At 51.7% G+C, this 22807-nt stretch overlaps 1 protein-coding gene across 1 annotated transcript; it reads left to right on the top strand.

Annotated features, from left to right (window-relative positions):
* Positions 1-15890: 15890 nt before the first annotated feature.
* Positions 15891-16850, top strand: LOC136000707 (olfactory receptor 14J1-like). Its single transcript, XM_065654644.1, has one exon. It carries the CDS (start codon positions 15891-15893, stop codon positions 16848-16850), a length of 960 nt encoding a protein of 319 aa, XP_065510716.1.
* The last annotated feature ends 5957 nt before the right edge of the window (positions 16851-22807 follow it).

The following is a 22807-nucleotide window of genomic DNA, read 5'->3' as shown; positions in this document are numbered from 1 at the left end:
TCGGTATTCTGCTCCCACCACAGGAGATTCTGAACTCCACCATCTCATGGTCACTGCAACCAAGGCAGCCCCCCACCTTTACTGCTTCAACCAGACCCTCCTTGTTAGCGAGGACGAGATCCAGCGGCGCACCTCTCCTAGTCGGCTCCTCCACCATTTGCATCAGAAAGTTATCGTCAATGCACTGGAGGAACCTCCTAGACTGAGGCTGGCTGGCTGAGTAGTCCTTCCAGCAAACATCAGGGTAGTTAAAATCCCCCATAACAACCAGAGCCTGTGACTGTGAGGCCACGCTCAGCTGCCCGTAGAGGCCTCATCACCATCCTCACTCTGATCTGGTGGCCTGTAATAGACTCCCACAACAGTGTCACCCCTGCCAGCCTGCCCCTTAATTCTCACCCACAGACTCTCAACTTGCTCCTCAACCGCACCTGGACAGTACTCTATACATTGTAGTTGCTCTCTCACGTAAAGAGCAACTCCACCACCATGCTTGGCTGGCCTGTCTTTCCTGAAAAGGGCATAGCCATCCATGACCACATTCCAGCCATGTGAGCTGTCCCACCATGTCTCTGTTAATGCCACCAGATCATAATCTCCTGACCGAACGCAGGTTTCTAACTCCTCCTGCTTATTCCCCATGCTGCGCGCATTGGTGTACAGGCACTTCAGGGAGCGAGCTGAGTACACCGATTTCACCCTAGGGGCCTGAGGGGCCTCCCGGTCTTTATCGATTCCAGCATGCTGCCCCACTGATGCAAGCCCAGCTACAACCCCATCCCCCTTCGAATCTAGTTTAAAGCCCTGCAAATGAGCCCTGCTAATTCCTGTCCCAGCATCCTTTTACCCCTGTGGGATAAACCTTTCCCACATATCACTGACCGGACTGGCGTCTTATAAAACCAGCCGTTATCAAAGAACCCAAAGCCCTGCCTGTAGCACCAGTCCCGAAGCCAATCATTTACGGACTTAATTTTTCTATTCCGTCCCACATCATCACCCAAAAACGGAAGGAGGGAAGAGAAGATAACTTGAGCCCCAGACTCTTTCACCATTCATCCCAAGGCCTTGAAGTCTTTCTTCATTCCTCTCAGACTACGGGATGCCGCTTCCTCCCCATCTGTCTGGAAGATCAGTAGGGGGTAATAGTCCGTTGGGCGCACCAGTTTGGGGAGCGCCCTGGCGATATCCCTGATCTGAGCTCCAGGTAGGCTACAGACTTCCCGATGCTGAGGGTCAGCTCTGCACATCGGGCCCTCCGTCCCTCTCAGAAGGGAATTGCCGACCACAATTACCCTTCTTTCTTTTTTATCGGAGGCAGTCTTGAGGCGTGGAGTCGATCGCCTCTTCCTATGTGACCTCGTAGGTGGCCCTTGCACCACATCCCCACCTACGTCTTCTTCAATATCTAGGGCCTCAAACCTATTCCGGAGGGGCACCTGGGGAAGCAAAGCAGGAGGGAGGGGAGTTGCCCGTGACGCCTAACTGGAACTCGCTTCCAACCCTCCTCAGCTGTTTGACCCCCTACCTCTGCCCGACAGCGACAGGGCAGGGGCTGTTTCAGGTCTTCCCTCTCTGCCCGACAGGGCAGGGGGTCCATCACCTTTTGGGGGGTTCCCCCTTGGGGGGAAATGAAGTCATTACGGGATGCTTTATTTTGTTTAAATACAGACAGATCATGGATCCTCATTTACACAGCCAGTGGTTATAAAAGAAAAGCAGACAGTGAATTAGAAAGGGGACGACAACATTATAACAGTAAAAAAACCCCAACCGATAACAACAGAAAATACAGATGAGAGGCTGGACCTGTAACTAGTGACATTAAAACTGCAATGTAGAAGCAGATGGGCAGTTTATTGCTTCAGAAAACACTAAGATATGAGTTTCCACAGGGCATCCTTGAGCTCCTGGTTCCTCATGCTGTAGATGAGGGGGTTCACTGCTGGAGGCACCACCGAGTACAGAACAGACACCACCAGGTCCAGGGAAGGAGAGGAGATGGAGGGGGGCTTCAGGTAGGAAAATATGGCAGTGCTGACATAGAGGGAGACCACGGTCAGGTGAGGGAGGCACGTGGCAAAGGCTTTGTGCCGTCCCTGCTCAGAGGGGATCCTCAGCACAGCCCTTAAGATCTGCACGTAGGACAGCACAATGAACACAAAACACCCAAATCCTAAACAGACACTAACCACAATAAGCCCAGCTTTCCTGAAGTAGGTGTGTGAGCAGGAGAGCTTGAGGATCTGGGGGATTTCGCAGAAGAACTGGTCCAGGGCATTGCCCTTGCACAGTGGCAGTGAAAATGTATTGGCCGTGTGCAGCAGAGCAGTGAGAAACCCAGTGGCCCAGGCAGCTGCTGCCATGTGGACACAAGCTCTGCTGCCCAGGAGGGTCCCGTAGTGCAGGGGTTTGCAGATGGCAACGTAGCGGTCATAGGCCATGATGGTCAGAAGAGAATACTCTGCACTAATTAAGAAACCTACAAAGAAGACTTGGGCAGCACATCCTGCATAGGAAATGAGCCTGGTATCCCACAGAGAGTTGGCCAAGGATTTGGGGACAGTGATGGAGATGGAGCCCAGGTCGAGGAGGGTGAGGTTGAGCAGGAAGAAGTACATGGGGGTGTGGAGGTGCTGGTCACAGGCTATGGTGGTGATGATGAGGCCGTTGCCCAGGAGGGCAGCCAGGTAGATGCCCAGGAAGAGCCAGAAGTGCAAGAGCTGCAGCTCCCGTGTGTCTGTGAACGCCAGGAGGAGGAACTGGGTGATGGAGCTGCTGTTGGACATTTGCTGCCTGTGGGCATGAAGACCTGTGCAAGGAGGAAAAGACAGTGACAAGTTAGGGGACACTTCTCTGGGAAAATCCAAAGCCATTTCCCACAGACCCTCCCACAAAGAGACCCTTTTCTTTTTCCAGGAGAACGTCCTGGCTGGAGCCCTTGTCGGTGCTTGATGAGTGCGCAATGAAGAGCAGGGTCTCTGCCCAGGGGCTCTTGAGGAGTCAGCCTGACCCTGTGTGATGGGGTGGGGCAGGGGCCAGTCCTGGGATTCAGCTTTGTCAGATGGAACCGCTCCTGCTGCAGAAGGAACTGTCAGCATCTGTACCCGCAGACCTGAGAAAATGAGTTTGAGAGGTTTGGCGTTTCTACAGCTCCTTCTCCTCTCACAGCCTGGGGAGTGTTTTTGAGTGTCAGAAACCCTCAGCATTTCTGCTGCACTCAAGGAGAAGAGAGCGAGTCCTGCGAGACCAGAGGATGCCTGTGGGTCAGTGCAGAGTGAGGGCAGCTGCTCTGTCCCTCTGTCTTCCTCCAGCTGCCCTGGGCTGGCACCTTTCTGAGATGGTGATCACACTGCCATGTTACCCTGAAAAGCTACCAGGCACTGCTGAGAGCAGAGGGATCAACCTCAGACCATGACACGTCTCACCCTCTCCTAAGGTCTCAGCCTGTTTAGCTCAGGATACACACGGCTCATTTCACAAACCAAACAGCATTTTGTCTGTCACAGCTTCTCCTTGGAGCCTTCAGATACCACACAGATGCTGTAGGACCGGTTTGCATCCTGAAGGATAGTTCAGAGCATCTATGGAAACCCCCAGGAGATATCCAAGTGTCCTAATGATGCCATTTGATTCAGGGAGACTCAGCTCTTTCCCCAGCCCCACACACTGCATTGCCCACAGCCCCACAGGGCAGAGCAAACCTGGGACACCTGTTCCCATGGACACAGCTGCAGGAAAGGACCCACAAGATCAGGCTGTGACTCTGCAGCTGAAACTCCCATCCCCAGAGAGCCTGACAGCAAGAACCAGATCACACCAGCAGTGACCCAGAGCAGTGGAGCAAGAAGGAAACTGCGGTGAGGGTGGGTGTGAGAGAGGCCAGGGCAGAGGCAGCCGGGCACTCAGACAGCGTCACCCTTCCCCAGCTGTGCAGCCACCTCCCACACACCAGCATTGCCGGGCAGCTGCTCTCAGCCCCTGTGCTCTGCAGAGGGAACTGGAGCTCTGGCTGCACAGGAGCTGCTTCATGCCTTGGAGCCCCCGGCCCTGAGGGCAGAGGCTTTGCTGGGTGGGAGAGGAGGCGAGGGGGCTGCTCACAGGAGGGATCTGCACTGCAGGGAATCATAAAGAGGTTTCTCTGCTCTCCCTCCCAGAACAATTCCGGGTTTAGTTTCCTCTCATTTCTGATCATTTCCCTGCTGTTTGGAGATTTTCCTCCTGGGAGGTGTTTCCCTGTCCATGTCTCTTCCCTGTCAGCACTCACAGACCCCATCCCACCCTCTGTGCCCTCACCCTGGCCCTACAGATCCTGCCTGTTCACAGGGCACTGCCTGGGGGCATCTTCCTGTTCACAGACTGGGGAAAAGTACAGGTCAGACTAAGCCTGACAGGTATAGCCAATGTGATGCAGGTGCTGTGCAGAGGCAGAGCAGCAGCTGAAGGGATGTTATGAGGCTTCTGGCAGATGTAGTGAAGACTCTGAGTTGCAGTTCAGGAGTCTCAGTGACTTGTTTAAGCATGAGAGCTCATCTTCATTTTATCCTTTCCTGCACCCCCCAACCCTTGGGATAGGAAACTGAAAAGACAGGCTCAGGAAAGCTCCCTATCTGTCTGGTAATCCTTGCATTGATCTTCTGCTTGAGGCATCCACTTGGAAAAATCCTGGGGGTGATCTGGAGCTGTGAGCAGCCCTGACCCACACAGCACCCCCTTAACAGCAGAAGCACCTTTCCTGCCTTGACACGGGTCGCTCCTTCCCCCCACAGCTTCTCCCCACAGCCCCGTGGGGATCTCCCCGGGCAGGCTGAGCGTTGACCCTGGCAGGCGGCAGAGTCCCTGCCCCGGCACAGCCCTGGGGTGCAGGGACCCTGCTCTGCAGGACAGCCCTGGGCACCCCTGGCTGCTCACCCAGCTTCACAGCTGTTCAAAATTGCCTGACAAGAGCCCCCTCCTTACAGATCCCTCAAGCTGTGCCTGTGCTAACTTGAGGAGATGCCTCCAGGAGCTACAGCCGCATTGCCCTGCACCCAGAGACTTACCATGGCAAGGGCTGCAAAGATTTCTCCTCCAGTGAGCTCTCAGTCATCCTCCCCATCCTGACCACCTTTCATCTCTCTCTGCCTTGCTCGTCTCCCTGAGATCCCCAGGCAGAGCCCTCAGCCCTGCTGTGCTTTGCAGAGGAGCTGCTCCTGGGCAGAGCTGTCTCTCTGCAGCGCTGCCGCTTGCCATGAGCTCCCTCTGTCCCAGGAGCCCAGCCCAGCTCAGCAGCACAGGAGCAGCCCAAGGCGCTTTAATGACCCCTCTGGTGGGTTTGCTGCTGAGTCCATGAACCTCAGACCCTGGAGGAAGTTGAAGAAACCTCCCAAGAAGTCCAAGTCAGATTCAAACTCCAAAGTTTCTTGTAATGTTAATGGGTTCCCCTGAGGAACGCTACTGATGATCCGACCCCAGGGTCTGGTTAGAGAAGAAAACTGGAGGCAGAGATGACAGGTCAGGACAAGCAAGGTGAAGGTCTCTCTGATGCTGAGTAAACCTGGATGTGTTTCATTAATCAAAGGGCCAAGCTCTGACCCCCAGCCCTGGGACGGCAGATCCTGTCCCTCCCACGTTGCCCAGGGCCCTTCCTGGGACAGTGTGATGTGGGGCTGTGCAAGGCCAAGGGCAGGACTATGGTCCCACACCTCCCTGGTTCCTGGCTGGGGACAAGGAGGCCATGAGGCCCCTGTGCTGTAAGGACAAGGTGTCTCCTCACAGGCATCAGAGCTGGAGACAACAGCCACAGCCAAGGGGAGAAGGAGCTCATGTCTGGTGGGGGCTTTCAGCCTCTTTACATCCCTTGATCATCTCCATGACAGCCTGTCCTATGCTGTGGCATCCCCTGCACCTCTTTCCTGCAGGCTGGAGACATCCCCCCTACTGCCCACCTTGCTCTTGTCTGAGCATCTTCCTTCCTTTGCTGATCTCTCTCCATCCTCCCCAGCTGTTCCTTGAAGCACAAAGCCTTGGGCTGATGCAGACTGCCTCTGGGTGACCTGCTCCACCACAGCACTGCCCTTCCACTCACATTCCTTGCTGCTCATGTCCAGCCTGGACCTCCCCAGCTGCACTGTGTGCCATTATTTCTTTCTCATGCTCTTTCCCACTATGAAGAAAACCTCCACCCTCTCTGAAACCACCCTTCCAGCACTCGCAGGCTACTCCTACACTGCTGCAGCCTCCCCAGCGCTGCTGGGCCAGAGCAGCCCAGGTCCCTCAGCATCCCACACCATGTGCACAAGGTCCTGACCCCTGCCTTGGCACAGCCCTGCACTCTCCAGTTCCTCCCTGCTTCTCCAAACTGGGAGCCGCACACTGGCACACACCCGTGTGTGTGGGGTCACACCAGTGCTGAACCGAATGGGATGAGAACTCCAGGTGTCTGGGTCCCCACGCTCCTCCTCATGCAGCCCCGTGTGCAGCTGCCTTGTTCATGGTGAGCGTGCAGCACGGGCTTGTGTGGCGGCCCTTGTAGTGCCCAGGCCCTTCTCCTCAGGGTCCCTGCTCAGCGTGTCAGGTCCTGCTCTGTCCTGATGGATGGGGTTATTCTCCTGACCCGATACGGGACTGGCCACTTCTCCTTTTAAAACTTCAGAGCTTTCTGATTGCAAAACCAAGCTTTTCGCCAGGTCTGGACTCTCCAGGACTGAAGCTCCATTTGCTCAGCTATTAATATTTGCATGCAGTTGGCTTATCCTGATGAGGTTGTCTCTCCCAAGAAAACAGCATGAGGAATTACAAGGCACTACGAATAGCCCCTCCTGGAGAAACTGTGGGATCTTGGGGGTCTGGTACTCATAATGCCCGAGGTCTGGACTTAGAGGGAATTTTCCCTTCATGTGGGGGAACATCAGGAAGGTGTGGAGCTCTGCTTGGGGACAGACAATGTCAGCTGGAGGTTGACGACTCAGCGTGAGAGGGCAGAACAACATGGGGAATGTTGTGTTGGGTGGACATCAGCTACTGACTCACTGATGAGGAAGAGGAATTAGATGAGGCCTCCTTCAGACAAAGGAAAGAAGCCTCATGTTTCCAGGGCTGTGTCCTCATGGCAAACCTAAGATATCCCAATAGCTGCAAGGTACCAGCCATCCAGGAGGGGTTTGCAGCTCATTGACAACATCTTCCTGACACGGGTGGCTGAGGAGTCAGTGAGGTGAGGTGCCCTGTGGGACTTGACACTTACAAACCAGAAAGGGTTGGTCAGGGGTGTAACAGTCAGGGATGGGAAAGTAGGGTTGAGGCTCCTGGAAGATGATAACAAGGCAAAGAGCAGGATTTCAGGAGAGCAGGCTTTGGCCAACTGAGGGACCTACTTGGGTCCTATGGGATATGACCTTGGTGTTTGCAGTGTTTTTTCTCTCACATTTCCTCCCTCCTCTCTCCCACCTGCTGTTGTGCAGCGTTTTTTACCCTTTCTCAAATACAATATCACAGAGGTGCTGCCAGCATCCCTGAGTGGCTCAGATTTGGCAAGGAGTGGGTCCATCTTGGAGCCAGCTCATATCGGCTCTGTCTGACATCAAACTCCTGTTGTCTTCTCAGAGAGGTCACAACTGTAGCACACCCACACTCACCCCCAGTTCCAAGACTTTGCCATGTAAACCCAACACAGGGTGATAATGTCTTAGATGTTACAAACTACTTGATCATGGAGAAGAAATGGAAAAGATCTTCTGTTAGTAACCTGAGGAAGTCTCCAGTCAATGAGCAGGTTCCTATGGGGAACTGTAATTGCCCTGACATTCACTGGCCAGGCAAAGCGGCAGGTGCCAACAGTCCAGAGGATCTTGGCCCAACTTTTTAATGTGGCTGCCTGGTGGGACAACAAGGGTGATGCTCACATGGATCTGGAACTAGGAAACAAAGAAGAGCTGGTGAGGGATGTGAACATCAGTGTCCACCTTGACTGTGGTGACCAGGCAACAGTGGGATTCCAGGCACCAGAGGGGAGGGAGGAAGGCCAGCAGCAGAGCACAGGCTGGTGGGCTCCAGAGGAGAAGACTTTGACATACTGAGGGACAGCAACCAATAGAGGTGGTGACATGGAAGTCTGTCTGATGGGTGAAGGAGCTCAGGAAATCTGAGAAGCCTTGCAGGACAGCCTTGTGCTCCAGAGGAGTGTCATTCCTCTTGAGCTGTCCTGGCCTGTCTCCTCACTCCAGTGGTGCATCAGGCACCCACTTTCCTACACATATTGTTTTGTCTTCATCAGAAAATGCTCCAGATCAATAAGATACCACCTCTTTGGGAAACGGGGAGGAGGGAGAGGGGCAAAGACAATAGAAGAAATACTGATTTATTCTTCTTTATTATGGAAATGCTCTCTATTTGGCTATTCCTGAAATCTTCCTAATCATCAAGACCAGACTTGAAGCCTTTAGGAAAAGGATGCACAGAGCCTTGGCTTGTAAGGGCATTTTGGATGTTAATGAGCCCTCTGCTGCCGTGATCCTGAACTGCAGCTGCTGAAAGAGTGAACAAACCTCTGATGAAGTGAAAGGCAAAAGTGGAACTCAAGTTTCTGAGGGTGCTTGGGACCCCATGAAGGGCCAGCACTGACGCAGCTGTGAAGGAAACAACCAGTCGAGGTCCCTGTCCCTGGAGGCTCGTGAAGCAAAGACTTGGAGACACTGGTTACAGGTGGTGAGGGCAATGTGGAGGTGGCTCTGATGCCCTGTCAGCCCTTGATGCTTGTTTATCACCAGAATGGCTGAGACTTGACCCCTGGGACCTGGTAGATTTTTCTCAAATGTTTTTCAAGGCTTTTCGTGTGGTCAGTGTGAGTGTTTTGTGTTTTGGGGGTGGGTTTTATGTCAAGTGCTGTTGCTTTAGCTGCAAGGCTCTGGTTTTCTGTGGAGTTGGAAATGCCTGTGAGTTCTTCACAACTCATCAATCTTCTTTTATACCCCTGGCAATGGTCACCAATCACCTCAATGTCCCAGTCTCAAACTTGCTTGAATCCTCTATTTGGATCCATATCCCATCACTCCAGGATGTTCATGCATCCACCAGGTTCATGGATATTTCCTGAGGTCCATCCAGGACTGGGCGGTGTAAGAGAGGAGCAGAGCAGGGAAACCTCATGGGCCATGCCTGAGCACAGCCACCCCCAGCAGCAGCCATTCCCCATCTCCCAGGCACAGCCATGCCCACAGCATGCAAATGTCACTGCCATATATGATTAGCCCAAGAGAGGCCTTTCTTCCTTCCTTCCATATTCCCAGGAAAGTCTTGCTCCTATTCCTCCTCCACCAGCAGACAACAACTGCTTTCCATTCCTGGGCTCAGCCATGGCTGTAAGGGTTCACTAAACCATCAGCCATCTCATTGCTTCTCCCTGACATGCCCTGTCCCTCTCCCACACCTACACATGGCCAATCTCTGCTGCTCAGGGCCTCCTGCTCTTCAGAAGAGGCCTTGAGCTCTTTGGTTCTTCCTGGTGCTTATTATAAACTTCCTCGCTCTCCCCAGAGTTCATGGTGAGCTTTCTTGTCCATAAGAGCCCCTTTATGACCATGGCTTAGTAAATGGGTGTCTTTTTATGATCATTTGTGCAGAAAGGGTAGTCACAGGAAGCACCCAATATGTCAAAACTGATGCTGAGTGAACTGCCGTGAAGACCTGATGAGTTACCCCTGTGTCTCTCCTGGAAGGAGTCTGTCCCGAGAAGGGGATCCAGCTTCTGCCACTCTCTGCAGAGGCACATGAGCAGTGTCCGTGCACCTGGGGACACAAAGGGTGACTTTTGCCAAACCAGCCTTCATCTGAACCACTTAGATGTGTACTTGTGGGTGAGGTATGGTCTTATAGTGCAAATACCTATTTAATTGTCATTGGAGGGGCTACCACAGACGCAGAGTACTATGTTACAGATATTTAAATGTAAGCATGTTAAACTTTTTTTTTTTCTTTTAAAACTGGCATTCCTAGACAAAGTACACAAACACTTGAAGGATTATTCACGCCTTTTACACATGACTATCCACAGAAGGCCCACCAACTTTGCATCTCAAGAAACTAGATGGGAGAGTTGAAGGGAAGGATGGTTTGGGCTCTGTCCTGGGACCTGGGAAACTGAAACGTGCTCCCATCCCCCCAGCACCCTGCTCTCCTCAGTGAGGGCTGTGAGACATTCTGCCAGCGAGGTCTGAACTCACAGGCATGACAAGTATCTTATGTCTAACTGCAGCTAATGGTGTCCCGCCAGCTAAAGATTTGAGCTTCCGTCCCTGGAATTATTTAAAAGATGTGGAGATGTGACACTTAGGGATATGGTTTAGTGGTGGCCGTGGCAGTGTTTGATTTATGGTTGGACTCCATGTTCTTAAGGGTCTTTTCCAGCCTAAATGATTCTATGATGCCATGATTCTATGATTTGGGGTGAAACCATTTCAATTCCCATCACCTCCAACTCCCCTTGAGTGCGGCTGTTGCTTTGCACAGCTCTCCTGGCTATCCAGGCAGGTTGGGCACTGGTTTGGTGCCTACATTGGAAGTTTTGCCCTTCCTGGGGTAAAAGACTGTTGAGGAAAGACTGTTGTAGAGATTTGGGTCACAGGGGTTTGAAGCAATCCTTCCAAAATCTGAGCAGGCTGAGCTTTGGAGCCCAGGAAAAATCGAGATGCTCTGAAGGATGTTTTAGAACAGTGGTACTACCACTAATAACAGTAACAGGGAACTCCTTATTCTCACTGATGATGATGATTAACTAAAAGTCTTTAGTTTCATTCCTAACAGTCATTCTTGCTTTTCAAAACATCTACTACACCTCAGTAGTTGTCTTGAGAGAAGTTCTTAAAACAATGCTTTTTCTCTTTTTTTTTTTTTCTATTGTATAAAGAGTACACCTCTTGGACAGAATTACCCCCAAATCATGCTTCTTTCATAACTTTTCTCCTTTTTTTTCCCTGGTGTGAGGTGGAGGTGGCATAGGAGAATAGTTTCTTTTTGAGACAAAGAAGGCCAAGGAACAGATCCCAGGTCAGCAAGAAGGCACAAAGGAAGCCAGAATCTTTATGTAGTGTGCACTGACACAACACTGTTACCTGCATTTCCATTCTCAAAAGTCCCAACTGTGCAGCAGACTCTGGACTTCTGAGCTCCTTCATCTGCCCTGCGTGACACCATGTAAAATGGAACTACCCCAGTCAAATGGCTGGTTTTGATTCTCTTCACAGCCTGAAGCACCACATGGGTCAGGAGACAAGACAGGATGCACAAAAAAACCCTCACATACTCTTCACTTAAAGTTCAGGTGTTCAATGGCATCTCAGGAGACAAGACATGCTGATTCCTGGGTTCAAGGAGCTTGTCAAGTGCTTCGTCATCATGTCTGTAATGGTGGCTTTGATATCTGTCTGATGTACAGGCTCTGTACATGGATGCTGACACCTCTTGAGCAACCTGCTCTGAAAGGGTTAACAAGTTGGGCATGAGTATAGCAAAAAAGAAGAACTTGGGTTTGGGCAAATGAAAAGAGTGCAGAAGTTGTTGTCAGGCCTGTTTGGGTACTTTTAAAGCAGCCCTGCACCTCATGTGATGTATTTCTGTGATCAGACGGAACCTGAGAGATTTCTCTAAATTGAAAATATGAGGAGGAAGGAAGGACAGCATCATTCAGGCTCAAAGGGAGCTCAGGAGGTGTCTTGACCAACCTCCTGCTCAAAGCAGGGTCAGACCAGACTACTCAGGGTTTTATCCTACCTTATACAGAAGAATACTGCACGGGATGATGCTGAATGCCTTGCTGACTTCAGGTAACAGACCATCAATGTTCTCCCCGCATCCAGCAACACGGTCCTTTCCTCACAGAAAGCAAAGAGGATGGACAGGGACAACCTGCCCTGGGTAAACCCTGTCACCTTCTCTTTCAGACACCCAGAAATGGGGTCAGGGTGGACATGCTCTGGGACACAGCCTTTAGTTACCCTGCTCACTGTCCTGGTTTTATCAGAAACAAGTTTCTCTTTTAGTGAATTTCCCTGTCATCTAAAGTCTTCTTACTAACTGCAGTTTTCCTGAAAGTTAGATACATATTTTGGTAGACATAGCAACGGAATGCAAGGTCATTGATAATGATGCATCTCGCGAGATGTGCAAGCAGGAGGTGAACTGAAAATTGACCAACTAAAGTATTCGATCCCATTAACGTCATACTTCATATAAAAGTGGGGGATCACGAGGATCTCGTCCCTGTTTTCCTTATGGCCAGCATTGGGAGAGGACCTTGCGAGTTGTCCCTGCAAACTGAGGGCTAGTGACAGACTGAATCCAGCTCCGGTTGGCTGCAGTGTCCAGCCCAGGACTTCGGGTGCCGGCCCCACATCTGCCGGAGCAGTTGCCAGGACTTTCAAGATTGGTTTTGTATATTTTGTATTATTTTCTCTATTTCATATTAGTAGCATTAGTAAAACATTTTTAATTTTTCCAACTCTCTTGTCTCTGTCCTTCTTCCTCCTCCCAATTGCCTGTCCTTAGTGGGATGAGGGGAGAGGGAGGGGCTGAAGGGGGAAGGGGTGGAAGAGGGAGTTAATAACACATCTGCCACGGTTTTATTTTCACCCCGCAAACAAACCACAGCACTCAACCATTGGCCATTTTGAAAAGTGCACACGATGTGTGAGAGCTGCCAGTGGTCAGGGAGTCCCCCCAGTCTCCATGAGCTTTCAAAGATGGTGGAGAGTGGCCTCACTGTGACATGGTCCTGCTGTCTCAGCTCCTGGGATGCTGCCCCTCCTGTCCCATAGACTGGTCAGGATTGTGTTAGTTCCAGTGACCCTGACTTGATCCCCATCCACTGCTGGTTGTTCTCCAGATTCCTGCCTCAAGTCACAGAGGCCTGAGAGACCTTGCTGGTGAAGATGGAGGACCAGAGACACATAGAATATCACTTCTTTCCCTTATTGAATTCATCAGTAACTACAAGTTGTTTGTTTCTCCTTTAACTGTTCCTGCAGTAGTAATAGCTCATTATAGGGCCCTTGAATTGCCTTACAGGTCTAGACTGAGTTTTGCTCTGGACTGTTGCTGTGCTTGGAGGCTGCTGTCCTTGCAGACCAGATGAACTAACTTCTGCCACGCTGCCTTGGCAGTTTATTCCATCCGTGTCACAGCTCTGTCTGCAACACTGACAGCTCCAGCTCCCCCAGTCAGGTCCCTGGCTGAGGCCATTGCCTCACATCTGGGCTGAACCACCCCAGCTGTGGCACCAGGAAACCACTGACCTGCTCCATGGAAACCTGGTACCAACTGTCCAAGACTCCATGTGTGCAAAGGCTTTGCTTCAGAGCACTAACATGACATGGCCAAAGATTGCTGAATGTCTCTCTAGACCTAGGAGTATAAACCCAGAATATTATGCTTAAATTCATTCCGGGGAACATATTCCTCCCCCAGTTTGGAAAAATTAGATCCTTTGCTGTAACCTTTCTGGTGTCCTGCCTAATAATGGGACAAGAAAAGGTGATTTCCATACCAATTTATTTTTTAATACAAAGAACATAATGCTGGCAAGAAGTGTCACTGCTGAAGAGAGAGAATCAACATCACTGATTACTTGAGGTTGTTTCAAAGGATGTGCCCCTGGAGCCCCAGGGACAGCTGGAGGGAGCCCAGAGGGGACAGAGGAAGGGACATCATGGGCTGCTCCTGTGCTGCTGAGCTGGGCTGGGCTCCTGGGACACAGGGAGCTCATGGCAAGCGGCAGCGCTGAAGAGAGACAGCTCTGCCCAGGAGCAGCTCCTCTGCAAAGCGCAGCAGGGCTGAGGGCTCTGCCTGCAGCACCGAGGGCAGAGGAGCCAGGGTGACAGGGGAAACGCAGTCTGGGGTGGGAGGACAGATGAGAGCTCACTTGGAGAATAATCCTCACAGCCCTTAGCATGGTAAGTTTCTGGCTCCAGGGCAATGCAGTTGCAGCTCCTGGAAAGATCTAAAGCTGGTACCTCTTACAGTTTATGAGACTTTTCAGGAGGGCTCTCTCAGTGTCTCTAATATTGAGGAGGATGTTCCCCAGAGCAGGGCTTCCCTGCTGCACCATCAGAGGGACAGGACATGATGGCTTCTTTCTCCCAGGGATGGTTGTAGAGATGTGCATCTGCAGAGCAGGGTCCCTGCACCCCAGGGCTGTGCCGGGGCAGGGACTCTGCCGCCTGCCAGGGTCAGCGCTCAGCCTGCCCGGGGAGATCCCCACGGTGCTGTGGAGAGAAGCTGTGGGGGAAGTTGTGACCCCTATCAGGGCAGGAAAGGTGCTTCTGCTGTGGAGAGGCTGCTTTGTGGGTCAGGGCTCCTCACAGCTCCAGATCACCCACAGGATTTTTCCAAGGTGATGCCTCAAGCAGAAGATCAATGCAAGGATTACCAGACAGATAAGGAGCTTTCCTGAGCCTGCCTTTCAGTTTCTTATCCCAAGGGGTGGGGTGTGCAGTAAAGGATAAAATGAAAATGAGCCCTCATGCTTAAAAAAGTCATTGAGACTCCTGAACTGCAAATTTGAGTGATGAGTACGTCTGCCAGAAGGCTGATAACATCCCTTCACCATCCCTATGGACTGCACTTGCATCACCTTTGCTGCACCCCTCAGCCTTTATCTGACTTGTCCTATTTCCCAACCTGCAAACAGGAAGATGCCCCCAGGCAGTGCCCTGTGAACAGGCAGGATCTGTAGGGCCAGCCTGAGGGCACAGAGCATGGGATGATCTGTGAGCACTAACAGGGAAGAGACATGGACAGGGAAACACCTCCCAGGAGGAAAATCTCCAGACAGCAGAGATGTGATAAGGGAAGAAGAAACCAAAACCAGAAATGTTGTGGGAGAGAGAATTCAGAAATCTTTGTAGAATCCCCTGCAGTGCAGATGCCTCCTGTGAGCAGCCCCCTCGCCTCCTCTCCCACCCAGCAAAGCCTCTGCCCTCAGGGCCGGGGGCTCCAAGGCATGAAGCAGCTCCTGTGCAGCCAGAGCTCCAGTTCCCTCTGCAGAGCACAGGGGCTGAGAGCAGCTGCCCGGCAATGCTGGTGTGTGGGAGGTGGCTGCACAGCTGGGGAAGGGTGACGCTGTCGGAGTGCCCGGCTGCCTCTGCCCTGGCCTCTCTCACACCCACCCTCACCGCAGTTTCCTTCTTGCTCCACTGCTCTGGGTCACTGTTGGTGTGATCTGGTTCTTGCTGTCAGGCTCTCTGGGGATGGGAGTTTCAGCTGCAGAGTCACAGCCTGATCTTGTGGGTCCTTTCCTGCAGCTGTGTCCATGGGAACACGTGTCCCAGCTTTGCTCTGAGCTGTGGGGCTGCGGGCAATGCAGTCTGTGGGGCTGGGGAATGAGCTGAGTCTCCCTGAATCAGATGCCATCATTAGGGCACTTGGACATATCCTTCAGGTGTCCTTCTGATCTGTGATCTTCCCTCCAGGATGTAAACCTGTCCTACAACTTCTTTGTGTTCTCTGAAAGCCCCATGGAGAAGCTCAGAGATGCTGTGACAGAGAAAATGCTGTTGGGTTTTTGAAATGAGCCGTGTGTATCCTGGGCAAACATGGGGTGCTGAGACATTAGGAAAGGGTGAGACATGGCATGGTTCCATCTGACAAAGCTGAACCCCAGGACTGGCCCCTGCCCCCCGTTCCATGACCCCTGCTGCAGAGCAGGGCTGACTCCTGGGCAGCCAGGGGGCACAGGCCCGGCACCTCCAGCCAGCACCATCCAGGGCTCAGCCACGGACCCGAAGGAAGGTCTGCAAAAGGACAAGGGGTGTGGAGCAGGGGAGGGTGTATGAGAAATGGCTTTGCTTTTGCTCAGAGAAGTCTCCCCTAACTTATCACTGTCTTTTGCTCTTGTGACAGTGCCCCATGCTCATCAGCAAATGTCCAACAGCAGCTCCATCACCCAGTTCCTCCTCCTGGCGTTCACAGACACACGGGAGCTGCAGCTCTTGCACTTCTGGCTCTTCCTGGGCATCTACCTGGCTGCCCTCCTGGGCAACGGCCTCATCATCACCACCATAGCCTGTGACCAGCACCTCCACACCCCCATGTACTTCTTCCTGCTCAACCTCTCCCTCCTGGACCTGGGCTCCATCTCCATCACTGTGCCCAAATCCATGGCCAACTCTCTGTGGGATACCAGGGTCATTTCCTATGCAGGATGTGCTGCCCAAGTCTTCTTTTTAGGTTTCTTGTTTGGTGCAGAGTATTCTCTTCTCACCATCATGTCCTACGACCGCTACGTTGCCATCTGCAAACCCCTGCACTACGGGACCCTCCTGGGCAGCAGAGCTTGTGTCCACATGGCAGCAGCTGCCTGGGCCACTGGGTTTCTCGATGCTCTGCTGCACACGGCCAATACATTTTCATTGCCACTGTGCAAGGGCAATGCCCTGGACCAGTTCTTCTGTGAAATCCCCCAGATCCTCAAGCTCTCCTGCTCAGATGCCTACCTCAGGGAAGCTGGGCTTCTTGTGGTTAGTCTCTGTTTATCATTTGGGTGTTTTGTGTTCATTGTGCTGTCCTATGTGCAGATCTTGAGGGCCGTGCTGAGGATCCCCTCTGAGCAGGGACGGCACAAAGCCTTTTCCACGTGCCTCCCTCACCTGGCCGTGGTCTCCCTGTTTGTCAGCACTGCCATGTTTGCCTACCTGAAGCCCCCCTCCATCTCCTCCCCATCCCTGGACCTGGTGGTGTCTGTTCTATACGCATTGGTGCCTCCAGCAGTGAACCCCCTCATCTACAGCATGAGGAACCAGGAGCTCAAGGAGTCCATTAGGAAAGTGATTTCATGGGCGTTTGTCAATACTGATCATCTTTCCATCACTGTCCACAAATGATGTCTAATTGTATCCCAATGCAGGCCTGTACTCTGTTTTATCCCTTTTACTTTGTTAGCATTACCAATATTGTTATTTATGGTTATTATGTTGGTACATAACTGTTCATGTTTAGCTCACTATCCTGAATAATGAACCCATTATAAATAGTTTTAAAACACCTGAAAGCTGTATAAATGTTTTTTTAACACTGTGTCAGAGCTTAGTCTCCCATAGCATCTCTGTAACAAAATGACATCTCCAGAGTGCAGTTCCTCAAGATTTGGTTGTTCTTCCAAAGCTGTTTTCAACAATGGGCCCAGGAATTTCCCTCAAAAGGGCCTGTGGAAAAAGCTCGATGTCACCTTGGAAGCTGATTCACAACAGAGTTGTGATTTAAGACACAACCCTTGCTGTCTGTTGACAGTGGAGATGGGGAGTGGTCATGAAATACAGCCACACTGGGCTGTCCCAGAGCATGATGGGGCAGAGGACAATCCTCCAGGAGAGGAATCTGGAGCTGCCCGAGAGCCCGTGAGATACACACGGACCAGCTGTGCCTGAGGTGGGCAGTGACAGGACCCCACAGAGTGAGACATGGCCCAAGGTGGAGTCATCAAAGGGAAAGCACTAAACGCAGGTATCTGCAGGGAAACAAAGACGAACACAGACAATCTGACACAGACCAGCTCCAACAGGCAACAGCACCTTCACAGCCACCACATCAACAGCAGCACTTACACAACCATGAGCAACACATCTGACCCTGTCCTGTTGCCCCTCTCAGACTGATCTGGTGTGAAGGTTGCACGAGTGGTCTGTACATCCCAGGTAGAACTTACTTGCAGTTTCACACACCCCTGTGGTCCTTCCCATGTGGACCTGGGGTTTGGGTCAGCCCAGACTCAGAGATATTACCCACTTGGACATTCCAACCCTGGGGTTCTCCAGATCCTGGTGTCCTCCTCCTCCTTGCTAGCCTCACTTAGAATTGACCAAGAAGGTGTGTACGTGCCATCACACCCAAACGCACACACAATAGTGAGCCCACTCACACAGCAAAGAGCCAGGAGCAGAGTTTGATTAGTTTTGTAGTTTAACGCTGACAGACAGCTCAGCACCACATAGTCTGTCACTCACTGCCCCACAGCAGGATAAGGCGGAGGATCGGAAACACAAAAGAAAACTTGTGGGTTGAGATAAAGACGGTTTTACAGGCAAAGCAAAATCTATGCATGTAACCAAAGAAAACTAAGGAATTCATTCACTGCATCATCGGCAGGAGGGTTTTCAGCCATCTTCAGAAAAGCCGGGCTCCATCACATGTAATGGTTACTTGGGAAGACAAACACCATCACACCGAATGTCCTCCCTTCCCTTCTTCTCCCGGATTTTATTGTTGACCTTGGTATCATATGTTGTGGAACATCCCTTTGGTCAGTTTGGTTCAGCTGTCCCAGCCATGTCCCCTCCCAATTTCTTGCGCACCCCAGCCCCCATGCTGGTGGGGTTGGTGTGAGAAGTGGAAATCCCCTTGATACTGGGCAAGCACTGATCAGCAATGACTGAAACATTGGGGTGGGACCAACACTGTTTCCATCACAAATGTAAAATGGACTCATACAAATTGCTATGAAGATAAGTAACTCTGTCTCAACTGAAACCAGTATGATAAGCAGGACAGGCCATAGTGATCAGACAGGGAGTTTGGCCAGACCAGCACTGACCAGCCACCTCCCCACGGGCAGCTTGTTTCTTGAACCCCGCTCCTCCCCACTCTTCCACAGGCTGCTTCTTCCACGATCCAAATTTCTCTGCCCCGATCTCCTCACAATTCATAACCATCATCAGTTACTTTTTCCCCAGTGGGCTCAGGTTTTCTCCATTTGCACTCAAATTTGATAGTTTGGATTCCATTGCCTTGGTCCTCTGGGACTTCAGTGGCATCACTGGTGGCTCCTCCAGGCACTGATGGCCTTGCAAGACTTGACTGCCCAGACAGTCCCCAGTGCTCCCCTCTGGGCAGTCTGGCCAACCTGGTCACATCTGCAGCCACCTGTGAGGCCCAGCTGGCACACACGGAGCTGCCCATACTGCTGGTCCCTTCTCACATCCCTCAGCTTCTCATGCATGTCCCACATTTTCCCGTGGCACGTACAGGTGGTTTCAGCCCAGGGCAGGGCCTCCCCAGGGGCTCACTCATCTTTCTGCAGCCTTCCCGTCTGGTGTCCTTGATGACCTCATGATACCTGCCTACCTCTGGCCAATCACATTGCTGTCATGAGGTGACCTCACAAGTAATAATCTGGCCATGTTGGCTTTGTCCACATCTACCCCAGGTAACTGCAATAGAAGTGGCATCACAACCCACCTCCAGCCGTGTCATCTTCCCCTTCTCCTGCATCTCCCGTCTCCCAAGCTCTCAGCACTGCTGGGGGTGTTTCCCAGCATCCAGGTGACATCACCAGGCCTGTCTCACCACATGCCTAGTTGGGTTGTTTCCAAAGGTGTGACCTCAAAATCCACCTCCCTCCCATGATGCCTCACCTTGCATCATCCTCTTCTGGCACCAGGGGTCACCTTCCAGCCAACCTCCCACACACTGCCCCTTTACCTGCCTCTCCTCTTTGCTACCCAGCACTGTCGTTTCTGCTGGGCAGGCAGCAACGTGCTCCCCATGGGGACTGCAGAGCCCTGGTGGGACAGCTCGGTGGTGGGAGGGCAGCCATGGGTGGGCAGGGCTCCTCAGGAAGGCAGGCGGGTGGATGAGGAGGTGGAGATGAGCTCTGTGCAGAGGGGAGCCTGACGTGCACAGCCCTTGCCTTGGAGGGAGCTTCATGGTCACAGGTCCTGGATTACATGGCAAGTTGGACCATCTCTCGGTCTGCTGGGAGGTTAGCAGGGCTGGGCACAAGCAACCCAGGAGGTTCCTGCAGGGTGTGGAAGACAGCATTTTGAGACAAACACTGGACGAGCTGACTAGGGCTGGTCTCTTACTGGCAGACAAGGTGGATCAGGCTGGGGATCTAATGATGAGGGCGGCCATGGCTGCAGTGACCGTGAGATGGTGGAGAAGCAGGACAACTGCAGAACAACAGTGCAGTCCTGCAGGAGAGCTGATTTCAGTTACCGGAGGATCTCCTTGGGCTGTCCTAGAGAACAAAGGGGCTGTTAAACTCTCTTGGATCTTCAGGGACAACATCCTCAAATCCCAGGAAGAAACTAATCTGATGGTCAGGGAGTTGAGCAGGGCCTGGCAAGAGGTCAGCATGGGTGCACAGCAACCCCCTGCCTTAGGAGACCAAACAGCAGAAGGACGTGCAGGGAGGCTGGAGGGGAACCGGCTGCCCAGGAGACAGACAGACAGACAGCTGGCCTGGGGGTGCAGGGATGGAGCCAGCAAAGCCAGCGCTGAGCAGTGGCTGAAGTGGCCATGCAAGGGGAGCGCACCCAGGAGGGCTTCTCCAAAGATATTGTCAGCACAAGGAAGGCAGCTGAGGGAACCCTGGTCCCACTGGCCAGTGGGGCAGGGGATGGAGTGACAAAGACAGTATCGAAACAGCAATTTTTCAGAAGAAAGATTCTTCCTTTGAGAGTGCTGGTAGGAAATGTGTTTTGCTGAGTAACTGGACGCACCTATGCATTTTACTATACATTTACCTCTACATAAATATTTATTTTTCCTTATACTCACATAGAAAGACAGATAACACAGGTCTGTTGAGATCACTGTCAACATGACCATCTACAAAGAGAACAGTTCAATTAACCTTTATATTCTTCTTTCCTCCATCAGGCAAGAGTGGCCAACAGGTTCGAGCATGACTCACGCCGTGCCAAGAGTAAAAAGTGGCATTGACAGTCCAGGGCAGTGGATTTTTTGGTGCCTTCGACTCTGTGCAAGACACAAGGATTATCTTTCTTAATGCTGTAGGCTTTGGTAGGATAGAAGTCTAGAGAACATTTTCTAAAAATGGATGGAAAAAGAAACCAAGTGAAAGATGTAGAGTAAAGGAAATGTCTTCTTGCAACTTTAAGCATCAAACTTTGTTGGTGGTGTAATTCTCCTTCCTTTGTTTTGAATACTTTAAATACCAGTGTTTTCCCATGAGATCAAAATGAGACTTTTCAGGATGTGCATTAAGAGTAAGAGGACAACTACTGATCTTCCACAAGATTTGCCTTCTCAGCACTCTCTCTGTTAGGCTGTGCATCTGACCTCTATCATCCTTCAGGTATTTCCTCCTGCCCTAACTAAACTGACCATGTCTGAAGTACAATTTCAAGCAGCCAATCTGCATGCAAGCACTTGGTATTGCTCTCTTGATTTCCCTTGCCCTTACTCTTTGATCACTCAGACACTTGTCAACAATCCAGTTGCTGCTTTCAGCTTCAAGGAGTTAAAAGCTTCCTTGTCTTTCAGTAGTCTGTCTAATTCTGTCTTTAGCCAACTCTTTTATTGTGTTTATTTTCTAATTTCCTTTCTGTCTAAAACATTTCTTGCATGGTTATGCCTTGGAGAGAGTGAACCTCATTGGTGGCAGTTTGTCCTTGGCATACAGTTGAGGAGTGTGTTTTCTTTTAAACGTGAATCTTATCAGTTTTATTTTGTTTGTTCAAAAGTAAGGAAAAGTCCCTCTTTGCCTGTGTGCAGCCAGGTCTCCAAGGAGAGCAGGTGGGAGCTGGTGCAAAGGAGCTGGAACATCCAGCTGCAGGCTGCAGTGGAGAAGTCTGGTGTAAGGAAAAGGGATGCAAGTGCCAGGTGGCCAATGAGAGAAATGATGGGGTTGGGGAGGTGAGGAGCAAGGTTGTCCACACGGTGTCAGAGCTCAAGGGACAGCTCCAACCAGTCCAGACCTCCTTAGGAGAGACCCTGGGTCAATCAAGAAGAGACATGGTTTCTTAGAGCTTTCTTCGGTGTAATGAGCCCCATGGTGCATTTGGTGCTGAGTCCTTGAACCTCAGGTGCTGAGAGGAGATTGCACAAACCTCTCCAGAAGTCAAAGTCAGAAGAAAAAACTACTAAGTCCCTTGAAGTATTAATGAGTTCCACTGAGGGCAAGTACCAGCAAAGCCTCCCCAGGGGCTCGTTAGAGCAGAGAATTGGAGGCCATGATGGCAGATAAACAAAGGGTCATGTGCAGGCAGCTGAGGTGCTGAGAAAACCCTGGTTTTGTTGGACGAAGCAGAGAGGCCAAGGCCTGACCCCCAGCCCCTGGGAAGGCAGATCCTGTCCCTCACCCGTTGCTCAGGGCTCCTCCTGGGGCAGGGGGATGTGGGCTGTGTGATGCTGAGTGAAGGACAATGGTGTGACAGTTCCCAGCCTTACTGGGGTGTGCAAGGAGGCCATGGGGTGCCCCAGTGCCTGAGGACAACATGGCTCCTCATAGGCCTTGGTGGCAGAGACGATTGCCATAGGCAAGGGGACAAAGACTTGGGTTCTCTTGGTGACATCCAGCCTTGCCAGTGCCCTTTGCCATCTCCACCACGGGTTGTCCTACACTGTCCCACAGCTGCTTCTGTTTCCCTGCAGGCTGTAGACACCCATCTCGCTCCCTCCCCTTGCTCTCACCCTGATGTTTCCATACATTGACTGATGTGGCTCCACTGTCTTGCTCTGTTCCTTGAAACACAAGGAGGTGGACTGATCCCATGCTCCTGGATGATTTCTTGTACCACAGCACTACCCTTTGAGTGACATTTCTTCCTCCTCATGTCCATTCCAAGCTGTGCTGTGTGGCAGTGCTTCTCTCTGCTGTAGAAAGGAGGATCCTGAAACCTACTGACCTGTCAGCCTCTGACCTGTGCCTGGGAAGACCATGGAACAGATCCTCCTAGAAGCTGTGCTAAGGCACAAGGAGGACAGGGAGGTGATTTGAGACAGCCAGCACGGCTTCACCAAGGGCAAGTCCTGCCTGACTAACCCAGTGGCCTTCTACGATGGAGTAACTACGTCAGTGGACAAAGGAAGGGCAATG

Source organism: Caloenas nicobarica, chromosome 34 (genome assembly GCF_036013445.1).
Source record: "Caloenas nicobarica isolate bCalNic1 chromosome 34, bCalNic1.hap1, whole genome shotgun sequence".
Taxonomy (NCBI): Eukaryota; Metazoa; Chordata; class Aves; order Columbiformes; family Columbidae; genus Caloenas; species Caloenas nicobarica.
Note: the sequence above shows the minus strand (reverse complement) of the source record. Positions and strands in the feature narration are given on the sequence as shown.